This window comes from Microtus ochrogaster, chromosome 8 (genome assembly GCF_000317375.1).
Source record: "Microtus ochrogaster isolate Prairie Vole_2 chromosome 8, MicOch1.0, whole genome shotgun sequence".
In the NCBI taxonomy this organism is placed as follows: Eukaryota; Metazoa; Chordata; class Mammalia; order Rodentia; family Cricetidae; genus Microtus; species Microtus ochrogaster.
The window spans coordinates 54,962,864-54,982,431 of record NC_022015.1 but is presented as its reverse complement, the minus strand read 5'-3'; the positions used below and the strand labels follow the sequence as shown (position 1 = coordinate 54,982,431).

General features: G+C 46.8%; 1 protein-coding gene across 1 annotated transcript in view; it reads right to left on the bottom strand.

The window, feature by feature from the left end:
- Dmrt1 (doublesex and mab-3 related transcription factor 1) overlaps positions 1-19,568 on the bottom strand; it is an 89,518-nt gene that overhangs the window by 19,678 nt on the left and 50,272 nt on the right. Inside the window, exon 4 of the mRNA XM_005352090.3 lies at positions 15,849-15,993. Coding sequence (XP_005352147.1) covers positions 15,849-15,993 — 145 coding nt within the window. The remainder of the gene's footprint in view (positions 1-15,848; positions 15,994-19,568) is intronic.

Here is a 19,568-nt window from a genome sequence, read left to right as displayed (position 1 = left end):
GGTGGGCTTTGGTGATGCGGTTATCTTTGAGTCCTTTCTGCTCCTGTAGGTAACCCCAATAAAACTCACTAATTCACCAAATCAAACTTTAGTGGTATCTGTACGTTAGTCTATTGTAGTATCAGCGGAAGACAAAGGCCCAGTTCCCAGAGAGAAAGGCATAGAAGAAGAAAGTCACGAGCATCGCTCAATGTGAAACAGCTATTTCGTACCAGGGCCACCACATCCAACTCCATCTTGCCATCAAGAACAAGATGCCTGGTTAATCAAATCTGCAAAAGAAATACAGTTGTTTCCAGAGTTTTCTACATACATACCATACCAGGCAGCACCCACCCTTCCTAAGACTGTGACTACAGCCAAGCAGTCTGAAGAGAAACACATTTCCAAAACTTGGTTTCTCAGCCCCAAGTCTAGTGGCACTCAGAAGTACAAAGTTCCATTGTTAGAGCCCAGGATACTGGGCTCACTCACAGGTTCTGAAGTGTAAATTTCAGACAGGGTCTCACCTAGATGCAGTATGGTTATGATTGTGTCTCTAGCCTTGGAAACTCCTTTGGGTAACGTCAGAGGACAGACAACTTCTCCCTCTCACTGTATGGAATTCCCTCTCTAGCTTAACATCAGCAATGGCCTATTAACAGGATTTTTTTTTAAAAAAAAATCATTTGTCTTCATTCTCCGACGACAAGCTTTTCGTTTGGCAAACAAAGCAAGTGGTTTCTGCTCAAAAACTCACCCATTAACAGCCCCAATTTTCCCCCAACAGGTCTGGAGAGGGTGTAATGTATAATGAACTAGTCAATGCTGTAGCAAGTGCTTTCCCAAACCGGACATTGATTCATGAAAATGAGCTCTCAGGACTCTCCGCAGCACAAACCCTCACAGCCCCAGGCAAGTGCTGATAGAAATGTCGTACAAGGCCCGGCGACAGCGGTATGCGGAAGGTGCAATTAGAGCAGCATTTAACCTAATCTATTGCTCATCAGAAAATGCTTAGCGTGGAAGCAGACGCAGGGCTGACAAGCAGCACAGGCCGCTTAACTGTCCCCTCCGGCGATCACTCTCTCAGCCCCGAGTGTGGCAAATTAAAACAACTACGCATTGACTTTTTGCTTCTGTAAACATTAGAGGGTGATTGACGAGGAAGTCAGCCTGCAGCCAGACTGCCTGTAACACCGCCCCTGCTTGCTTATTTGCTCTCTTTCCTCAGCGCATTCCTGAGGGACAGGGAGGAAAGCGGGCTCTGCCACTGGAGCTCACCTAGAGGGCCAGTATCCTACCGTGCACCTAAGTGGCTCCAGAGGACTCTGAAAAATGGGGTTTGAAACAAATTACTATCTATCACTTTCAAACAGAAAAAAATATACTTCCAATTAGGAAATTTGAAAACCAGCATTTTCTTGGTCTGCCATGTATGCTGAAGGGAAGGATTCATGGGTTTCCTTTACCTTAAAACTGTAAGGAGTGGGGAAAAGACCAGTCTGGGTAGCTGGCAAGGACCAGCAGACAAAAGGATGAGACAACCAAGAAGACAGCCAGCAAGGATGGTTCTCTGAAGGCCGCAGAAAGAAGACCAGGAATGCATCTTGCTCTAAAGCAGGCTACTTGCATCTTTTGGTGCCGAGAGGGGAAGGACAGTCCCACGATGCTGGGAACACTGGGTATCCACACAGTAAAGAATGGAGGTAGACCGTTACCTAGATACCATAAGCCAATATTAACTCAAGAGTGGATCAAATGCCCGCTGTAAACAGAAGGGCTAAGACTAGAAAACTCTTAATGAAAGAACAGAGCAAGTTGCGTGCTGCTGGATTGCGCAATTCTCAGTGACGGCATCAAAAGCACAGGCAACAGACGAAAGGTGAACAAACTGGATCTCATCAAAATGTAAAAACCTTTCTTCTCATTGAGACACAAACAACACAGTATAGCAGCAACCCACAGAACAGGAGAACACACGTCAATCATGTATCAGATAACGATGAATGCCGCTTTCGCAACCTTGGCTTTAATGGCAGCAATGCTTGCCAAGTCCCCAAGGCTAATGTGCTGCCCCAAGGCTACGAGGCAAGTTTACTACCGTGGGTAAGCACTTGGACTGAGATCAACCACTTTTTACGTTAGTCACTCCCCTTCCATCTTTATTTTTTAAAAAAAAAAAAAAAAAAGAAAGAAAGAAAGAAAGAAATAGGTGTGCACCGCAGCTCAGGACGAAGGATCCGGCAGGGTTTGTCAGCACCCACTCAAACACATCTGTCAGTAACACCCGCTCGGTCTGACGGGCTATTTGAATAAGGACTGCTGTTCCCACAAAAGTTAAGTCGTTTTAGATGGTATTTGTTCAATGTATGGTACTTGTGTTCACACCTTCATCTCAGCTTCGAACACTTGAGTTATTCTTCTGGTCAACATAAAAGTCCCAAAGTGCTACTTACGGAACACTCAGTGATGACAGAAAAGGTCCACCTCTCCTCAATATTGTCGCCTCAAGCCAAGGGCGGCTACTAAGTGCGCAGGTGAAAGGCGGCTGGTCTGACAGGAACTGGACCTTTAATTAAAAGGTCAGAGCCCTGTGTGGCTGGGTCGCTACTGCCCTAGAGACAACAGGTCAAGGAGGACAAGCGAAGGCAGGGGTTTCAGTGCTGGAGCCACTGACAGACTGACAGAAGTCTGACTTCATTGTACTTTGCTCTCTGCAATGCTGTGACAAACTACCCGAGACACACACACACACACACAGTTATCTGGATCATAGCTCTGGAGGTTACGAAGATGACGATCACAGCATAGACATTTGGCAAGAGCCTCGTGCTAGCCACCTTATGGCAGAGACATAGGAGCAATTGAGCCAGACTGTCCAGAGAATGGGGACAGGTTCCTTCTTTCATCTGAAGGCCACGCCAGAGATAACTAACCTACTCCCACGATGAGAGCCCTAATCCATTCTTGACCAGATTAAGAAGGAGTCTAATCGTGTCTTAATTCTGTTAGAGTGGAATGAAATGCCAACCCGGGTTTTCTAGGGGAATTCAAGCCACGGCATGCTCCACACGCTAGCTGTCACCTGTTCTCTCTCCTGCAGCCTGCTCACTCTAAGATAGGGTCAATCTTCGTCACTCTCCCTACCTCTAGTATTACAGGAAGGTATTAGTACCCAGTTTCTGAAAGAGACCCGCCAAAATCCTTGGAATCTCCTCAGAGAGAACTGTGGCTGGAGTCTTTCATTCTGATGAGGTGACTCTTAGTGAGGGCTCCCACCTTCAGGGTAGTGACCCCCTACCAGAAAGAGAGGCCCCCATAACAAGTCTGGAACTCAGAGGCTTGGAGATGACATTTTGTTCCCAAACCCCATCCCACCTCTCAGAACCCCTCGCTGATGTACCACTCCTAGATAGAATTATTTCTAGAAAAACAATGACAGATAGAGCATCTTATCTGTGAGCTGTCTGGAAAACTGCTGAGCCTAACATGAGGGTGCAGGAACCCCCAAATGTGTAGCCAACCATCCTGGACACTTGCCTCATGGCTAGAGTCTAAATGGAGCATGTGGGGACCTTAGACTCTGGCGTCTGGGTGACTAGACGGTTAACTTGTGCCTGCATTAGATTGGATTGTAGGACATCTCACTGTGTCAGAAAAAAAGGAACTATCTCTCACAACTCTGAGACCGTTGTTAGGATTAGACAGAAAGAGTCATGTGCTACAGAGCGGAAGAGATTATCTCCCACGTTTGACTCTGAAACCAACATCAACTAGTGCAGAACGCCAATCATTACGTTTATTGCGACGCCCGTGTGCGGGCTCATAACTCCTAGAAGCAATTCAGGGCTTCATCATTCACATTCTGGTGTAGAGAGGAAAAAACTGGCGAACACGCGCACCTGTGGCAGTACGCACAGCAAATCCCTTTCCTGAATTCAGATACTTAAAAATAATCCAAATTACAGAAATGGCAACTCAGGAACGAGGAAACAACCTGGAAATCATAATTTCCCTGGGACTGAAGAGTCACCCTTAAAAGACCAAGGTCCTGAGAAAACTCCCTTGGTCCTGGGGACCTGACCGCAGGCAAGGACCCGATATCGGTCAGTGTGAGGGAGGGCAACACCTACTGAAGGCAGGAGGAGCAGGGCACAGATGGTACCTGTGGATACATGAACTCTTAGCGACTATTCCCCAAGCACCTTATCAGAAGGAAGAGACATATGGAGACACACAACCCTGCAACAGTGCTGTCAACTATGTTCCTTTCCTTCTCCAAGGCTGCGGGAGCCCGAGCCCCCAACTGAGCAGAGATGAGAACTTCAGGAACACGGGCTGTGTTAATGAAGTCACAGTCTATCTGTCTGTCTGTCTGTATCTCTCTCTCTCTCTCTCTCTCTCTCTCTCTCTCTCTCTCTCTCTCTCTCTCTCTCTCTCTCTCTCTCTCTCACGCACGCACACACACACACACGCACACGCACACACACACACACTGACATCCCAAGGTCAGAGACTGTCCCAGAAGCCAACCCCGACATCGAGTTATCTTGGGCTTCTGGCCTCCAAAGAGGAAAAAAGTTCTGGGCCAAAAGCCATCCATCTGTGGCATTTAGTTATGGCACCCTGAGCAGAAGACAGAAACGACATAGCCTGCATCACCTACAGCCCATATACACCACCTTCCGGTTTCACGTAGCTGAGCCTGGTCACCGCACACACTCAGCTGTTCGGCAGACGTTGCTACAAACTTACTTGAGATAAAGCACACCTGTGACCAGAAACGTTTCTGGATGAGTTGTGTTACTGTGTCCTGCAACAGTTTTGAATCTCAGACTTAATCAAACCTCTTCCTAGATTACGATGTTGCCCATAGAAAGGAATGAAGCTTCGATAAATGATCTATTACAGATGAACTCTAAAAACACGCTAAGCAGTCAGACACACAGGACCAAATATAATTAGGTTCCATTCAAATAAAATGTCTGGGTTAGGGATTTAGCTTAGGGAGAGTGCATTTGCTAAACATACCAAAGAGCCTGGATTTCTTCCCCGGCAATCCAGGAAAAAGGAAAATCCACAGTGGGCAAATGCTGATGGGTAGGGGTTGGATGGAAACGGAAATGGCGTGTGGCTGCTAACGGCTGTGGGGACTCTTTCTGGAATGGTGGGAATGCTTTGGAACCAGACAGTGGCGTTGGCTGTACAACTTGGCCAACATATTAAAAACCACTGAATTGAACAGCTTAAGAGGAACTTTATGGAATGTGAAATATATCTCAGTAAAGCTCTTACAAACAAACTAATAAATCAAGCCCCGGCCCCCTCTCTAGCCACACAAGTAACAGAAACAAAACAAGCTGGGAAAGGCTGCATAGCACCACACTGCACAGCAGAGCTGGCACCCTGGCTTTTCCAGCTAAAGAAAACCCATCCTGAGGCTCCCGGAGACCACGGCCAAGCCTTGAGTCAGAGCAGAAGCACAGGGCACAGGCTATATACTCAGTCCCACACTCTACAGAGGCAATGGTGTTGGGCACACAGGAAGGGAAGAGACATGTCCTTAAGACTCTGCTAGCATTCAGAAAACACTGTGGCTGTCTTCCAGGGCACATGCTAGGTATACAGACACGCAGTTGGTGCTCAGTCAATTTCTTCTTTGTTTTGTTTTTCGAGATAGGGTTTCTCTATACAGCCCTGGCTGTCCTGGAACTCACTCTGTAGATCAGGCTGGTCTCAAACAGAGATCTGTCTGCCTCTGCCTCTGCCTCTGCCTCCTGAATGTTGGGATTAAACCCGACCTAAATTGATTTTTCTAATCACGGAGGTAAGGCAGCATTTCTGAGGGCTAGGGAGAGACACTGCAGAACTGGCTCAGCAGGATGACTTCAAGAGCCACTGTTATGGCCGCCAAGATGCAAACGCACAGGTTCCCATCCTAATTCCCAAGGAGACCGGGCAAGGTTTCATTTACTGCTGCACTTTTGTGTCTAACCTATAAAAAATGAAGGAAAAAACATGATGCCCTTGGCCTTCCGCGGCCTTCGAATTACCTAAGCGGTAATAGAGACAATACAATTGTATGTTCAAGGATGAACTACCAGCTGGACTCTTAGAAATCCCTGAAATGGCTTCAACCCAATAAGGAACGTGGCCCAAGCGGCATCAGCGCCACCTCCTGGCCTGACCTTACAGGGCTAAAAGTAATTTTGAAACTTAGAAGTCTTCTTAGTTTGCCTCTTCCAGGGTGGTTCAGACAAGAATGATCACAGAAGGCACCAATGGACAGAGGGAGCAAGTAAAACCACAAGGCGGCAGGTTACGTTTAAGTTTCACAGATTACAGATCATTTTTAGTTCAATAAAGTATTTAGAAAATGATTATAATTTACATTCTTTTATTGTTAAAAATTAAAGCTAACTGGGTGTTCATTTTCCCTCAAAATCCATGGGAAGTGATTCTACCTGTTGGCCCAATCGCTTCACCAAGAGGCGATGCTGGAGAATTTAAGGTCAGGCTCTCCTTGCACCGGAGGCTGAGGGCTCGCTCCTCTAGACGCCCTGAGGCCTCTTCCAGGAAGATGGACAGTTAGTCCATCTTGAGCACGAAGACTTGACAAATAGAGGCATCAACCCCAAAAGGCAGTGGGTGTGGCCAGGAGAGAGTCATTCAGTTCTTCATTTAAAGGAGGTGTGTGGTGAACCCAGACTCCAGGCAGGCCTATGTGGGTAAAGACCACAAATCGTCCTAACAGCCTCCTGTGCCAAGCAGAGAATTTGAAAATATATGTGTTAAGCAGATGATCAGGGAACTTCAGGGGCAGCTGTTATCTCTGAATATTATTTTTATGGAGTCCATTTTTAATATTGGCGCTTTTAGGGTGAATGTAAATAAACCTGATCATTCGATAAATTCAGCCTGTCTTTTATTTCGCAGATTTAAGCTAAAACAACATAAATCTCTTATTTGGAAGCAGCATCTCTCTCAAGATAGCAGAGGCAGCACCAAGATTTTGATACCCACTTAAAAATAATAATAAATAAGGGAGTGACTTCAGAGACTTCCCCAGGCACACGTAAGATGAGTGCAATTACTCAACCACTGTAGAATCAGCCCATAGGATCTTCTGTCCCTCATACTAAAGGGGACATTACAGCGGACTGTAATAGTCCCAAGAGAAAAAGATCCTTGTTTGTATACAAGAAGATGGTAAACGCAACCATTTTACACGCAGATCAAACTGGCTTCCTCGATGCACTGACCCTAGCTCCCTCGCGAAGTTTCCATCTAAACCAAGTTCAACAACAACGGTTTGGATGGTACATAAAATCCGGCCACCATTCTTCACACCTGAAACCCATTTGTAAGCTGACCTCAGCACATACTGCATATCCCGTGTATAGGTGCAGGATGGGAAGTATATGCCTATATATAAATATAAATACATAGAAAGCTAACTTTCAGTGTTCGGAAAACAAAAGCTATCCCCATATAACAGCCAAATTCCAACATAACTCAATTTGGACACCTCATCTGGTGTGCACTGCACTCATTCCCAGTGTAAACCCCACTGCGCCGGGCAATGATATACTGTAATGTCACATCGCAATCTGGATTTACTATAAAGGGCCGCTGACGGGCTTCAGAGCAGTAAACATTGCAGCGAGGTGTATTTCACACTGAGCTGGTTTTTATGAAGAACACTTCACCGCCCAGGCAAGGCACCCGGGTGATGAATGGTGAAAGATGCATGACAAGCTTCATCATTGTTTGTAAATCTTAACTGTTCCTGCTCACTAACTCTGCAGGCAATTTTCAAAGACAGCAGCCAACAGAAGGACAGCACAGCTCTCCTGAAGGTTATTCAAGTTGTACTTGGCCTGAGGCCGTGCCTCCAAAGAGCTGGGCAGGGAAAATAAACTCCTAAGTTACTCCTCGCTGTGCAGGACACAAAGCACTGAGGCCTGGCAGATTCGTCAGACTCAAAGGACGGCTCAGCAGTGATCGGTGGCTGCAGCTCCACGCAAGGGCCCAGGCCAGTGCTGGAGCGTCACAGCTTTGAAAACAATTGTCACTGGATGAACAAGGATACAGGCAGATTCCGTGTAGGCTATGCCCTAAATGCAAAGCTTCCAAGAGAAACTTGAAGATACAGAAAGCTGTCCTATTCAAGACACCAAAGGCCACTAAGAGAATTTTTAAAAAACGGTATCTTTCTAAATAATGATCTGGGAGGGCCAGTGAGACGGCTCAGTGGGTGAAGGCACTTGCTGAGTTCTGTTTTGGGGGTCCCTCATGACGAAGGCACTTGCTGAGTTCTGTTTTAGGGTCCCTCATGATGAAAGTTCCATAAGCTATCCTCCAACCCCTCCCCACACACAGTGGACGCACACAACACAAAACACACATGCAAAATAAATAGATATACTAAAAATGTTTAACTATCTGGGGAAAACTGGACTACTCTTGTTCATGTTACTTACAAATAAAAAAAGTAGTCTATCATAGAGAATAATAAACTGACTTAGCTTAGGATCAAAGGAAAAAGTGACTAAGTAGCTAGTGGTGTTCCTATTTCTAATGACTTATAATTTCGAGGTACCTAACCTTCCAATACCTGCCCTCATTAAATATGAACTGTATTCTACTCTCTCCTGCTAAGGAAGAAGGGAATTCAAATACAACCGTAAAACTACGTGGCTTTCCTGTGTCTGTCATGAGCACCGTCTCAGCTGACCTGCTGGCGGATTTCAGCCTTTCCCAAGATCTGTGCTGTGAGGTGACAGAAAGGCAGCTCTTAGTGGGGCATTTCTGGATGGGACCTGTGCTATGGGACCGTGCTTTTGACATTTCAGGAGAGCAACAGAAAGATTGCTGTAGCCACGTCTAAGTAACTCCCATCACAACCATCATCTCTTCGAACAATACTTCAAACACAGACACGTCACATCATTTGGCCAAGGAGACTATGCCCTCCCTGTGCCTCAGCTCCCGTGCCTGGCATGTGGGCACCAGGGCCCCTCTTCTTCCCGGCCTCACAGCCACTGTCTCCATGCCTCCGTGTCCTCATCTGTCATGTGGTTGGAATAATACCGAGTCTGAAATCCGGTACGCCAGTACGCTGCACGGGGCACCATCTTAAAGACGCTGCAGAAGGGACACACGTTTGTAAGAGAAACACAAGGACAGGAAGTGGAGGAAGGGGAGGATAAAGGAGAGAAAGCAGTCAGGGAAAGTGGTTCCAAGGCAGGAGTGAACCCTAGCCCTTACTGTTGACCACTATGGACAAGGCTTGGAGGACGCACCCTGTCAGCACCATTCTGTCAGTGGGGACACTGGTGCAGCCTCATCTGGGTCTCTTGCAGGGCTACATTCTTAATCAAAAGCCAGAATCATGTAAAGAATTAATTCTGTAAAATGGAGAGTTTCCCAAAGCCAAGATTCTGTGTAATACAGTCCAGGATATCTGCAGGCTAACGGCTGCAGAAACCTAACACTTCACCGAGCACTAGTGAGATGAGAATAGAAATAATTTTGGAGGGGTCTTCTTATTCATTCACAAGAACATGAAGCATCCTGGGAGAGCCCCCACCTCCCACTCCCCCTCCGCCCCACGAGAACACACACACACCCTGGCCATTCCTCTTCAGTGTGGAGATGACTGATCCCATGCCATACAAGGAGAGTCTGACCTCCCCAAGGCAGCTCCCTGGGAAGCACGCCCATTATTAGATGGTATCTGGGTGGCCGGCTTTGTTAAACGCTGACATTTACACATGGGATATGCTGGGGGCACCAGCGCTCAGTCTTGTCCAGATTGCCTTTGCAGGGTCTGCATTTCATGGAGAAAGGAAAGGGACCTGAATATAAACAGCTCTGCTTGTCACCCGGAGCACATCAACGAGGTACTACTATTCTTTAAAGTTCTTTAGGAGTTGCTGGCCCTCCAGTTTCATCCTCTCTGCTTGGTTTCCGTTCATTGAAAAGCACCTGCGTCCTTTATTCCCAAATCAAAAATGACTATTTTTAAATGTTTAAACTGTGGAGGGTTTCTGGGCAGTGATGGCACACGCCTTTAATTCCAGCACTTAGGAGGCAGAGACAGGCGGATGTCTGTGAGTTCAAGGCCAGCCTGGTCTACAAGAGCTAGTTTCAGGACAGCTAGGGCTGTTACACAGAGAAGCCCTGTCTCAAAAAACAAACCAACAAAAATGTGGATAGTCTATCTTCCCCATTCAGCAGACCATGATGGCTAACTAATTTTGAAACTCCCAATGAACGATACATATACTCATATCCATCAGGATGCCTGTTGGACTATATCTACGCCTTTCTTTATGAAAGCAGTACTTCTATTTACACAACCCACTGCTCAACACGTGCCTATACAGGAAGGTGTAGAGGCAGGGTGATGGCCTTTGAGTCGACAGGAATGTAACACAGGGAAGTCAGCGTGGATAGTAGTGATCCATGTTTTTACACATGGATCCATGTATGAAACCAGGAAAGCTGTTGTTACTGCATTCAGCTTCCCTGTTTAGGGAACCGGAGCTCTAATATAACATAATCTGAGCCCTGCACTACTGGACCAGAGCTGAAGACCCGGACTAACCCTCTGCACCTCAGGGTTCTAGTCTCTTCCAGGCACCAGCTTCTGTGACTTCTGCCACTGAGTGCTCTACGCTCTTCAAAGCCAGGGCCAACAACAGAAGGAGAATAAGGTCATCAGTCCAGCACTCTTTTCTGCCTTCTAAACACTGCGTGAGACACAACTGCCTTTTCTTAAGGGAGGGGGACAAGACAAGAGCCAGTGTTCTCTCCTGCAGTCTGGGTCATGTGGCTTGGGACAGAATACACAGAACAAGAGCTGCCCTTGGATCTTGAGCCCACTTTCCACAGGACTAAGCCAGATTGAGGCATTTCTAGAACATTCTTCTCCACAAGGACTGCCGGCAACACCAGCACTATCCTTGAAGGCAGGAACTGGGTGTGATGACACCTGACTCCTTTCACAGTGTTTGCCTTCTTGACACTGGATCCCATCAGAAACTCACGACTTCCCAGGAAGAGCACCCACCCTCACCATCTAGAGCAGAACCGAGCTTCTGGACATAAACCTCATGACAGTCATATGACCTCACAGTGCCCACATGACGATGGCAACTCTTATAAAGAGAAAACAATTACCGGGGTGGCTTACATTTTCAGAGCTTTAGTCCATGATCATCGTGGTGGGAATACAATGACATGCAGGCAGACATGGTGTCAGAGAAGGAGCTGAGAGTCCAGCATCTTGCAGGCAACAGGAAGTGGTCTCAGACAATGGGCAGTACAAGATCTCAAAGCCTGCCTCCATGGTGACACACTTCCTCCAACAAGACCACACCCACTCCAACAAGGCCACACCTCCTAACAGTGTCACTCTCTTTGGGGGTCATTTTCTTTTCAAACCATCACGCCTTCTATGGCAGAACTGAGCTTCTTCACACTAGACACTGTCAAAATTTCACAAAAGTCATGTGACCTCACAGTGCCCACCCTCACCCTCCAAAGCAGGCAACAAAGCAAGCCCTTGAGAAAGGACTGCTGTTGCTAAGGCTACACAGCTTCTGATGCACAGGCCCATTTTAACTAACCAGACGATTCTAGGTCCCCACATGGCAACTTTCAGCAGAAGGCCACTCGCCTCACAGTGACGGTACCCAGGACAGAAAGACCGGAGGGTGCTTCCAAAGGGCAACATAGAATCTGCGCTCCTACCTGCAGAGTCGGGAGGCACCTCCAGGAGACCTTTCCCACAAAGCACAACTCCACCACACAATGCTAATCACATCACAGGTGACCACACAACCATTCTGCCTACAGTGTGCAGCATGGAGTAGAGCCATCCACTGTCAGTGAACCTGCAGGAGTCAGAGGCACCATTTCTCCTGTCTGCGCTGAGAGCATCCCAGAAGCTGATCTAAATCTTTAAAATGTGTTTGTCATTCCCAGTTGATACAAACCTCACTGCAGGTGTTAATCTGCCTGCTAAGACCTTAAAATAAAGAGAGCAACATGTAGGAAAAGTGCCTCTTTGCAGATGCTACCTGTGTGCGATGGGGCACAGTAAAGTAAGTATCAACACAAACGCTCCATGAAGTGGTTATGGTTTTATTGTAGATTTGAGAGCAGAGAGACAGAGAAGCAGACTGGATGTGGGCAGGGTTAGGGAAATAGGAAAGAATAGTGGAGATAATGAGAAGGCAAGAAACAGAACAGAGAACAGTAAGAGAGTGAGTGGGAGTGAGAAGAGAGAGGGAGGGAGAGAAAGAGAGGGAGGGGGAGGGAAGGAGGGGGAGAGAGAGAGGGAGAGAGGGAGAGAGGGAGGGAGGGAGAGAGGGAGAGAGAGAGAGAGAGAATGTGAATGTAAGAATAGCAGGGTTGTAAGAGGAAGGAGTTCTGGAGGACGGAAGTCCCTGAGCTGGAGAGAGCTTAGGGTAGATGAGCTAGTAAGAAGGGTTGCGATGCTAGCTCGGACTCTGAAAAGTATTAACGTGTACTTGTGAAACTAAGGGAGCCTGGAGGCCATCACGGGCTCTGGTATGCTGACAGAAATCACAGATAGTCATATGACCCTTCTGCCAGGTGAGGGAAATAGCTCCTTTTGGTAGACAGGAACCTGTTTCACAAGTTCCTGAGGAATGCTGACATTTACCTACCTGCCAGGAATCCTCCTATGGTCTGAATGGAGTTCATTTCTAGATATGCATACAGACTGCTTTTAACTCACCTACAGCCACACGTACCCCTAGAGAAACAGAGGCACGGCTGTGGCATCCCATGTCATCCTTTCTGGAGTGGCATCACTTCCCGGATGCTCCGGGTCACTTCCCACACACCCTCCATGTGTTGCTATGAACTTGGCACACTTTCTCCCACACCTGTCTTCTACTTGGGCAAATCACTGATTTCCACACTATAGTGAGGAAAGGACCTACTCTTTATTTACTTTTGAGTTTCTAATCTACTTTGATTAGATACTTTTATAGTATAATAAAGATGAATTATGAGAACCATAATTGAGAAAATTGGAAAACAAGTTAGTGCTGGTTAGGACATGGGGAAGTGAGAGCCTTCATACACTGATGGGAATATAAGATAGGGTAGCTGCCAGGAGAACAGGTTAATGTACCTGAAAAAATAAATAAATATATAACTCCCACAAGACCTAGAAATTTCACTATGGATGGTTTAGATATACCTAAAGGGACTTGTCTCGATGGTGGCACTATTGGGAGGTGGCAGAACTTGGAGGAGGCCGCAGGAGGGTCTCATGGTACAGGTCTGTCATTCTAAGTAGATAAGATGGCATGTTCAAAGCTTGGCTGGACTACTAAGTGAGTTCAAGGCCAGCCTGGGCTAGCCTGTCAAAACCCTGTAGCAAAAAGGATAGAAGAGGGATGGAGGTACCTCTCAGTGGTACAGTGCTTGCCTGGCATGTGCCTGACTGAAATTAAAGCCCAGTGGGAAGGACTTGCATCACCATAACAGACCCTTGAACAAGGTGCAGAACCCTAGCCTCTTCCTGTTCCATTCTGTCACCTGGCTGACAAGGTGTGCACTTTTACCATGTGGCTTCCCCACCAGAAACCCAAAGCAATGGGCCACTCAGTGGCAGATGGGGACCTCCAACACTGTGAGTCAAAACTAACCTTTACTCTTTGAAAGCTAGTAAATTTAGTCCTTTTTTGCTACAGTGACAAAAGCTGACACATACATACTTCCAGGAGTAAGTTCAGAAGAACTAAGAGCAGGTGGCCAAATGGGCAGGTATGAGTGTTATGCCAGCACTGTCAATCCACTGCAGTCAAAGAATGGCAATAATCCAATGTCCATCAAAGAATGAACAAGATATGACACATTCAAATCACAGGATATGATTCAGCCATAAAAACACAGGGAGTACAAATTCATGCTAAAGTGTGGACGAACCATGAAAACTTGAGGTGAAGAGAAAGAAATCTGACACCAAGGGCCATGTGTCACCTACTCCATCCGCACGAAACATCAGGAGTAGGGAGTCTGGAAGCAGACAGCAGGTTAGCGCTTACCAGGGCTCAGGAAAGGAAGACTTGGAATAACTACTTCACGGATGAGCTTCCTCCTCAGTGGGTAAACATGACGTAGGACCAGATAGAAGTGACAGTTGCCCTAACTCTACACAGCACTCTGACATTCACAACGCCCCAAAGGTACAGTTTCAGATGTCTCATAATTCTCTTATGTGAGGTGCAAGTGAATTTCTACAGCAATGGAAGATTAAAAACTACAAGCTCACTAGACATCTAGTGGCTCAAGGAGCTACAGTCTCTCCTTATTCTCGATCCCCAGTAGGGAAAGGATCTTCAGACACGCCTGAGCTGCCTGCCACTCTGGAGGCCACTGGCCCTATATTCCCTGGGTCCTTCTGTGCTGATTAATCTTAACTAGATCTGGAACCAACTAACAGACACACGTCTAGATGGATCTGTAAGAGTATTTCCCAGAAAGGCTGACTTCTGGCGGGGAGATCCTCCCCAGAGATAAGGAAATCCGAGAGAAGAGCTTTTTGCCTGACTGCCTTCACCTCTTGCTAGTGAGTGCATCCATCCGACAGCTGTCACTGCTACTGCTGCCCCTGTCCTTTGCTAACATGGAAAAACATTTCCTCAGACTTTCAGCATGAACTAAACACCAGTGGCTGGCTGACTCTCCAGGAATCCTCCAGTGTGTAGCACCAGACAGGCAACCCCAGCTTTCCTGTTCTATGCCTGTCATTGGCACTGCTTGGCTTGGTTCACTGAAGTCTATCTACACTCAACTTCTGAAACACCACCCACCTTTGGTCTCATTCACCTCACCAGCTTCCTGTCTCCTTTTCTGGTCAACCCATCTATCAATGCTCAAAACACCGCGGTCCCCAGGCTCGGGCCTAAGTCCTTTATGCCCCCTCTGTATTCCTGTACATTCACTTCTCCAGGAGACCTCGTCAGATTGACTAATACAGCGTCCTTATACTGAACTCTCAACTTTTCACTCCTAGTAAGGGTGCTCCCCCTCAACTCAGACTTCACACATCCAACTTCTACTTACAACCCACATGTACGTGTCATGGACTTCTCAAATCTTGTGTAAAAGTAATCTCACAGAGACTGAGACTACACCACAGTTGTACAGCACCTGTCTAGCATGTGAGATCCTGGGTTTAACACCCAGCATCTCACACACAAAAATAGTCAAGCGTGGCTGATACATACATATGTACAATCTCAGCTCCCACCTCACATACATCCCAACCATCACTTCAGGATGGGGAAGGGGTCCGCTCAGATCTTTTCCACAAAAAACAATAGAAACAAGGTGTCAGGGAGAAACTTTTGACACTTTTTTCCACAACACTGAGTCTCATGTTGCCATCCACAGCAAATCCAGGGGACCACATTAAGCTCACAGCCATTTCTTTAGATACTAAGATTAGCTGGGGTGTGGAGAGGGGGGGTAAAAAGCCGCTCCCTAGCTAAAAAGCTATTGGTATCTGATATCTGCTTGAAGAAGGAAAGTCAGATGTCTTTATAGATGTGGTGCCTGGTTTATCAACCACACTCCAGGGCAGGTCCTAACACAAACTAGACTCCAGGAGGGAGAGGAGGAGGGCGGGAGAGAGAGGAGGAGAGGGAGGAAGAAGCTGGATGGATAAGAAGGTGGGAGATCTGGAAAGAGCTGTGTGATATTCTTTAAGAATAATAATTTAAAAATCCCAAAGCTCCCATGAAACACGCCCACAGAGAACAATGACTCCCCTGCTAGGTACCGACTCAGCTCCAGATACCCACCACAGAACCTACCACTTGCTTTGGCTTCTGAGTAGGAGGGGCCATCCTCAAAGGCGAAGATCTGGGACACGCTCTGTCCCAGGTAGGAGGGAGGCCCATAGTATGAGTGCATCCTGTACTGGGAGCTCACCGGGTGACGGCTCTCCGCGCTCTTCATCTGCGGAAGAAAAATTAAAGGACACCTTTGTTACTGTTTGAATATGTAATGCTCCCCACAGGATCACATGCCCAAGGCCTGATCCCCCAAAGTATGGGACCGACTTGAGAAATTCTGGGACCATTAGGAGATGGGACCTAACTGGAGGGTAGGGACAGGCAGACTCTAGAGGACAGCTTACGTCTGACAACCCTACTGTCTGTCTTTTCTTCCTGTGCCCCACGAGGGAGCTGCTCTGCTCTGACACACACTCCGTATTGCAAAGTCAGCACAGGACAGAAACTCTGCACCTTATATGAAAGTAGGGTCTTTCACTTAAACCCAGAGTTCACCAGGTCAGCTACTCAAACTGGCCAGCTGCTCCAGGGATCTCATCTCCATCTCTTGATGATTGCATGTGGGTGCCCAGGCCTGCCCCGTATTTGTGTAGATGTGGGCATCTGAGCTTTGAACCTCACACTTTCATGGCAAGCATTTTACCCACCAAGCGGTATCTTTAGACCGTCTAAGCTTGGGCAGGTTATGGATTATTATTATTATTATGGATTCTGTAAGTGCTTCAGTAGAACTCCAGCACGAATGCTGCAGGCTTCCCAGGAGCCAGTTACACAGTCAGAAAAATCCAGCTCTGGCCTAGCAGTCAGGGCCAACTTTAAGAGCCAGATGTCCATGGACCCTGAGTGCTGAGTCAGACACATCTCCCTCGGGTCTGATGATATCTAAAAGTCAGTTCCTCAAGGAAAATGGTTTTCAATATCTCCTTTACACAAAATAATAGGACTTGAGCCACCAAGCTTTACAAAATGCTGCATTTTTCTTTAGCTGTGCAAGTACACACAAACCATGCAATAGTTAATATTCACTTCAGAGCAACACTCCACAAGTATTTTACTATAAATGACCAAAGAGGAACTAACTGAGGGTTTGCCAAGGCGTCTCTTCGCAATAGCAAATGAATGGGCATGACTGTGTCCCAATAAAACTTTATTTATAAATATGTGGACAAGTTCTCAGTCTTGTCTCTCACTGAAGTAAAAGAAGGACCTGATGCCTTGGTTCTACCCCTGGAAAATCTAATTCAACTCGATTGGGATGTGGCCTAGACCCAGAGTCTTTCCAAAGCTCTTTAGGTAATTCTAACGTGTCACTAAGATTCTACAAATTACCAATATGTATCCATACACCAGAGAAGAACAAGATCCCATGAAGTTAAAAAGTCAAGTCTGATAAGCAGATTGGCCAACAGCTGTCATCCCAGCATGCGCACTGCCCAGAAAGCTATGCAGACAAATGGCATCCTTTCAAACAGCTCACAGGAAATTAAGTACCGCTTCAAAACATAATATGTTTATTGTCCCCCACTTAATTATTTATCTTTTCAGAAAGCATCAGAAACTGTGAACTTGAAATTGAGCTATTTGTATTCAATTACTCAGATTTCCCAATGTCTCCGTGAGATCACAACAAAAGACTTCCAGCAAAGTAAGAAGGGGGAAAAAGGATACAAAAGGCCAAACTCCATTTGAGGTTATTAAAATGTGAGTTTACCAAGGTCATTGATCACTCCAGCTACATCCAACTCAGAAAGATGTGTCAGGGCTGAAGAGGTGGTCCCGCCATCAGAGAGAGGCTAAACTCAGAAGGAAAACTTACGGCCACAATAACCATCTACTTACAAACCTTCACAGGAGGAAGGATTTGAGTCTCTAAGAACACAGAGCCCTCTTAAACACAAAGTTAAAACTGAGTTGATGTTCACCCCAGAAGGTCTGGGGGTTCCTGCTCCCTTCTAATTTTAGACAGACAAGACAGACTGATGCTAGACAGACAACACAACCCTGCTACTCTGCTTAGGCAGATGGGTGGATAGTAAAGCCTTTGAAATTTATTTGCTCTTAAACCAGTAGTTTTCATTTGGGGACAACCTGGTCCCTATGGGAAGATTGGATATCTGGAGACGTGCTCAGCTGTCATACCTGGAAGCAAAGACAACTGCCTCAGGCATCTAGAGATAAAGGCCAGTGACACCGCTATCCTCCCACAAGGGCCCACGGCAGTCCCCCTGACAATCAAGCATCCACCCCAACACCACAACAGTGCCAAGGTTGGGGAACCTGTTTCAAACTAACCTAATACCCTGAGGGCCCGTCCCTCCCCTCTGGGTGAAAGAAAACTATAGCGGCAAACGGAGTAACTGTTCAGTTATGTGTGATAATACGGCAATATTAGTTACACACACACATACACACATATGCGCACGCACATGAGCAAATTATAAAATGCTAACTTGTTTCCTTGAGATTTTATTTTTGTTCCTTTATATTAAACAAATAAACCAAGCAAAACCTAAAAAAAAAATCCAAGATTCCAGTGAATTATGTCTGCTATTATTATTAGCATGTGGTGGCCAGCAAACCAGAGACATGTTTTATAATCTTATTACGCACCCCAGTCTCTGAACCGGAGTGTGACCCACAGATGGGAGCTGAGCAGGCAGCAAAGGCATGCGCTGTTGGCATTAACTCCAGAAGAAACCTTGAAGCTTGGGGTTTTGTTTTACTGAACTGTTGAGAAAATGCATGGCAATAAATCTGAACTACAGGCCACCTTTCCTGTACCCCTTACCATCCTGTCTCTGGTAACAGGGATATCCCAGGACAGCTCAAGAGTGTCTTGACCTCATCGTTTCCTCTTTAAAAATTCCTGAATCCTCTCTGCCAACTGACTGTCTAGCAGGGCTTCAGACACAAGTGTTCGACGTTATGGGAAGCTGAACTCTCCTCCCAGGTGAAGGGCTCAAAAGGTGTGTCCTGGCTGTTAGTAAGCTAGCTCACAGGTAAGCCGCAGGTTAAAGAGAGTGTTCCCAGAGTCCTCCAAACAACAACACAACTACCCGCAGGGATTACCAGACCCTGACACTCACTTGGATTAGCAGCCCTGTCTGGGGTGAACCTTTAGTTTTCTGATCAGAAACAGTCTTCCACAGGCTGGAATCTCAGGTCTCCAGGGCACACAGAGTAAAGGTGGGAAATTAACACTTGCTGTCCTTAAAACAGTTTCTTTGGTTTGCAATGCTTATTCCCAGGTTCGCTTAGCCGTCCACTTGAGCCAGGGCAGACCTCACCTGTGCAGAATGCTTCATCAGAGGGCCCTGTTGGTCCACTGGGACATACACCTGCTCATCTTCCACACCATATGCTGCCCTCGACGGCAAAGACTTTCTTTTTAATGTATTGGCTAAGTGCCTGCCATCATGCACACAGCTCAGAGCTATCAGAACAACAGGGGATCAAATGCCAAGTCCTGTGATGCTGGCACATTCCCCATGGCTGTGACCCAAGGCTTTCTACTGCCTACCTCCACCTACTCCTAAGAACCACTAACTTTGGTGCCTTCTTCACTATGTTCTCATCACCTTTCTTATGTGGCTACATAGTGAATGACCCAGAAGAGCAAAGGAGAGGGAGAGAGGGAGGGACAGAGAGAGGGGAAGAGAGGAAAGCAGAGGGCAGGGGAGGGGAGAGAGGGGAAGAGAGGAAAGCAGAGGGCAGGGGAGGGGAGAGAGGGGAAGAGAG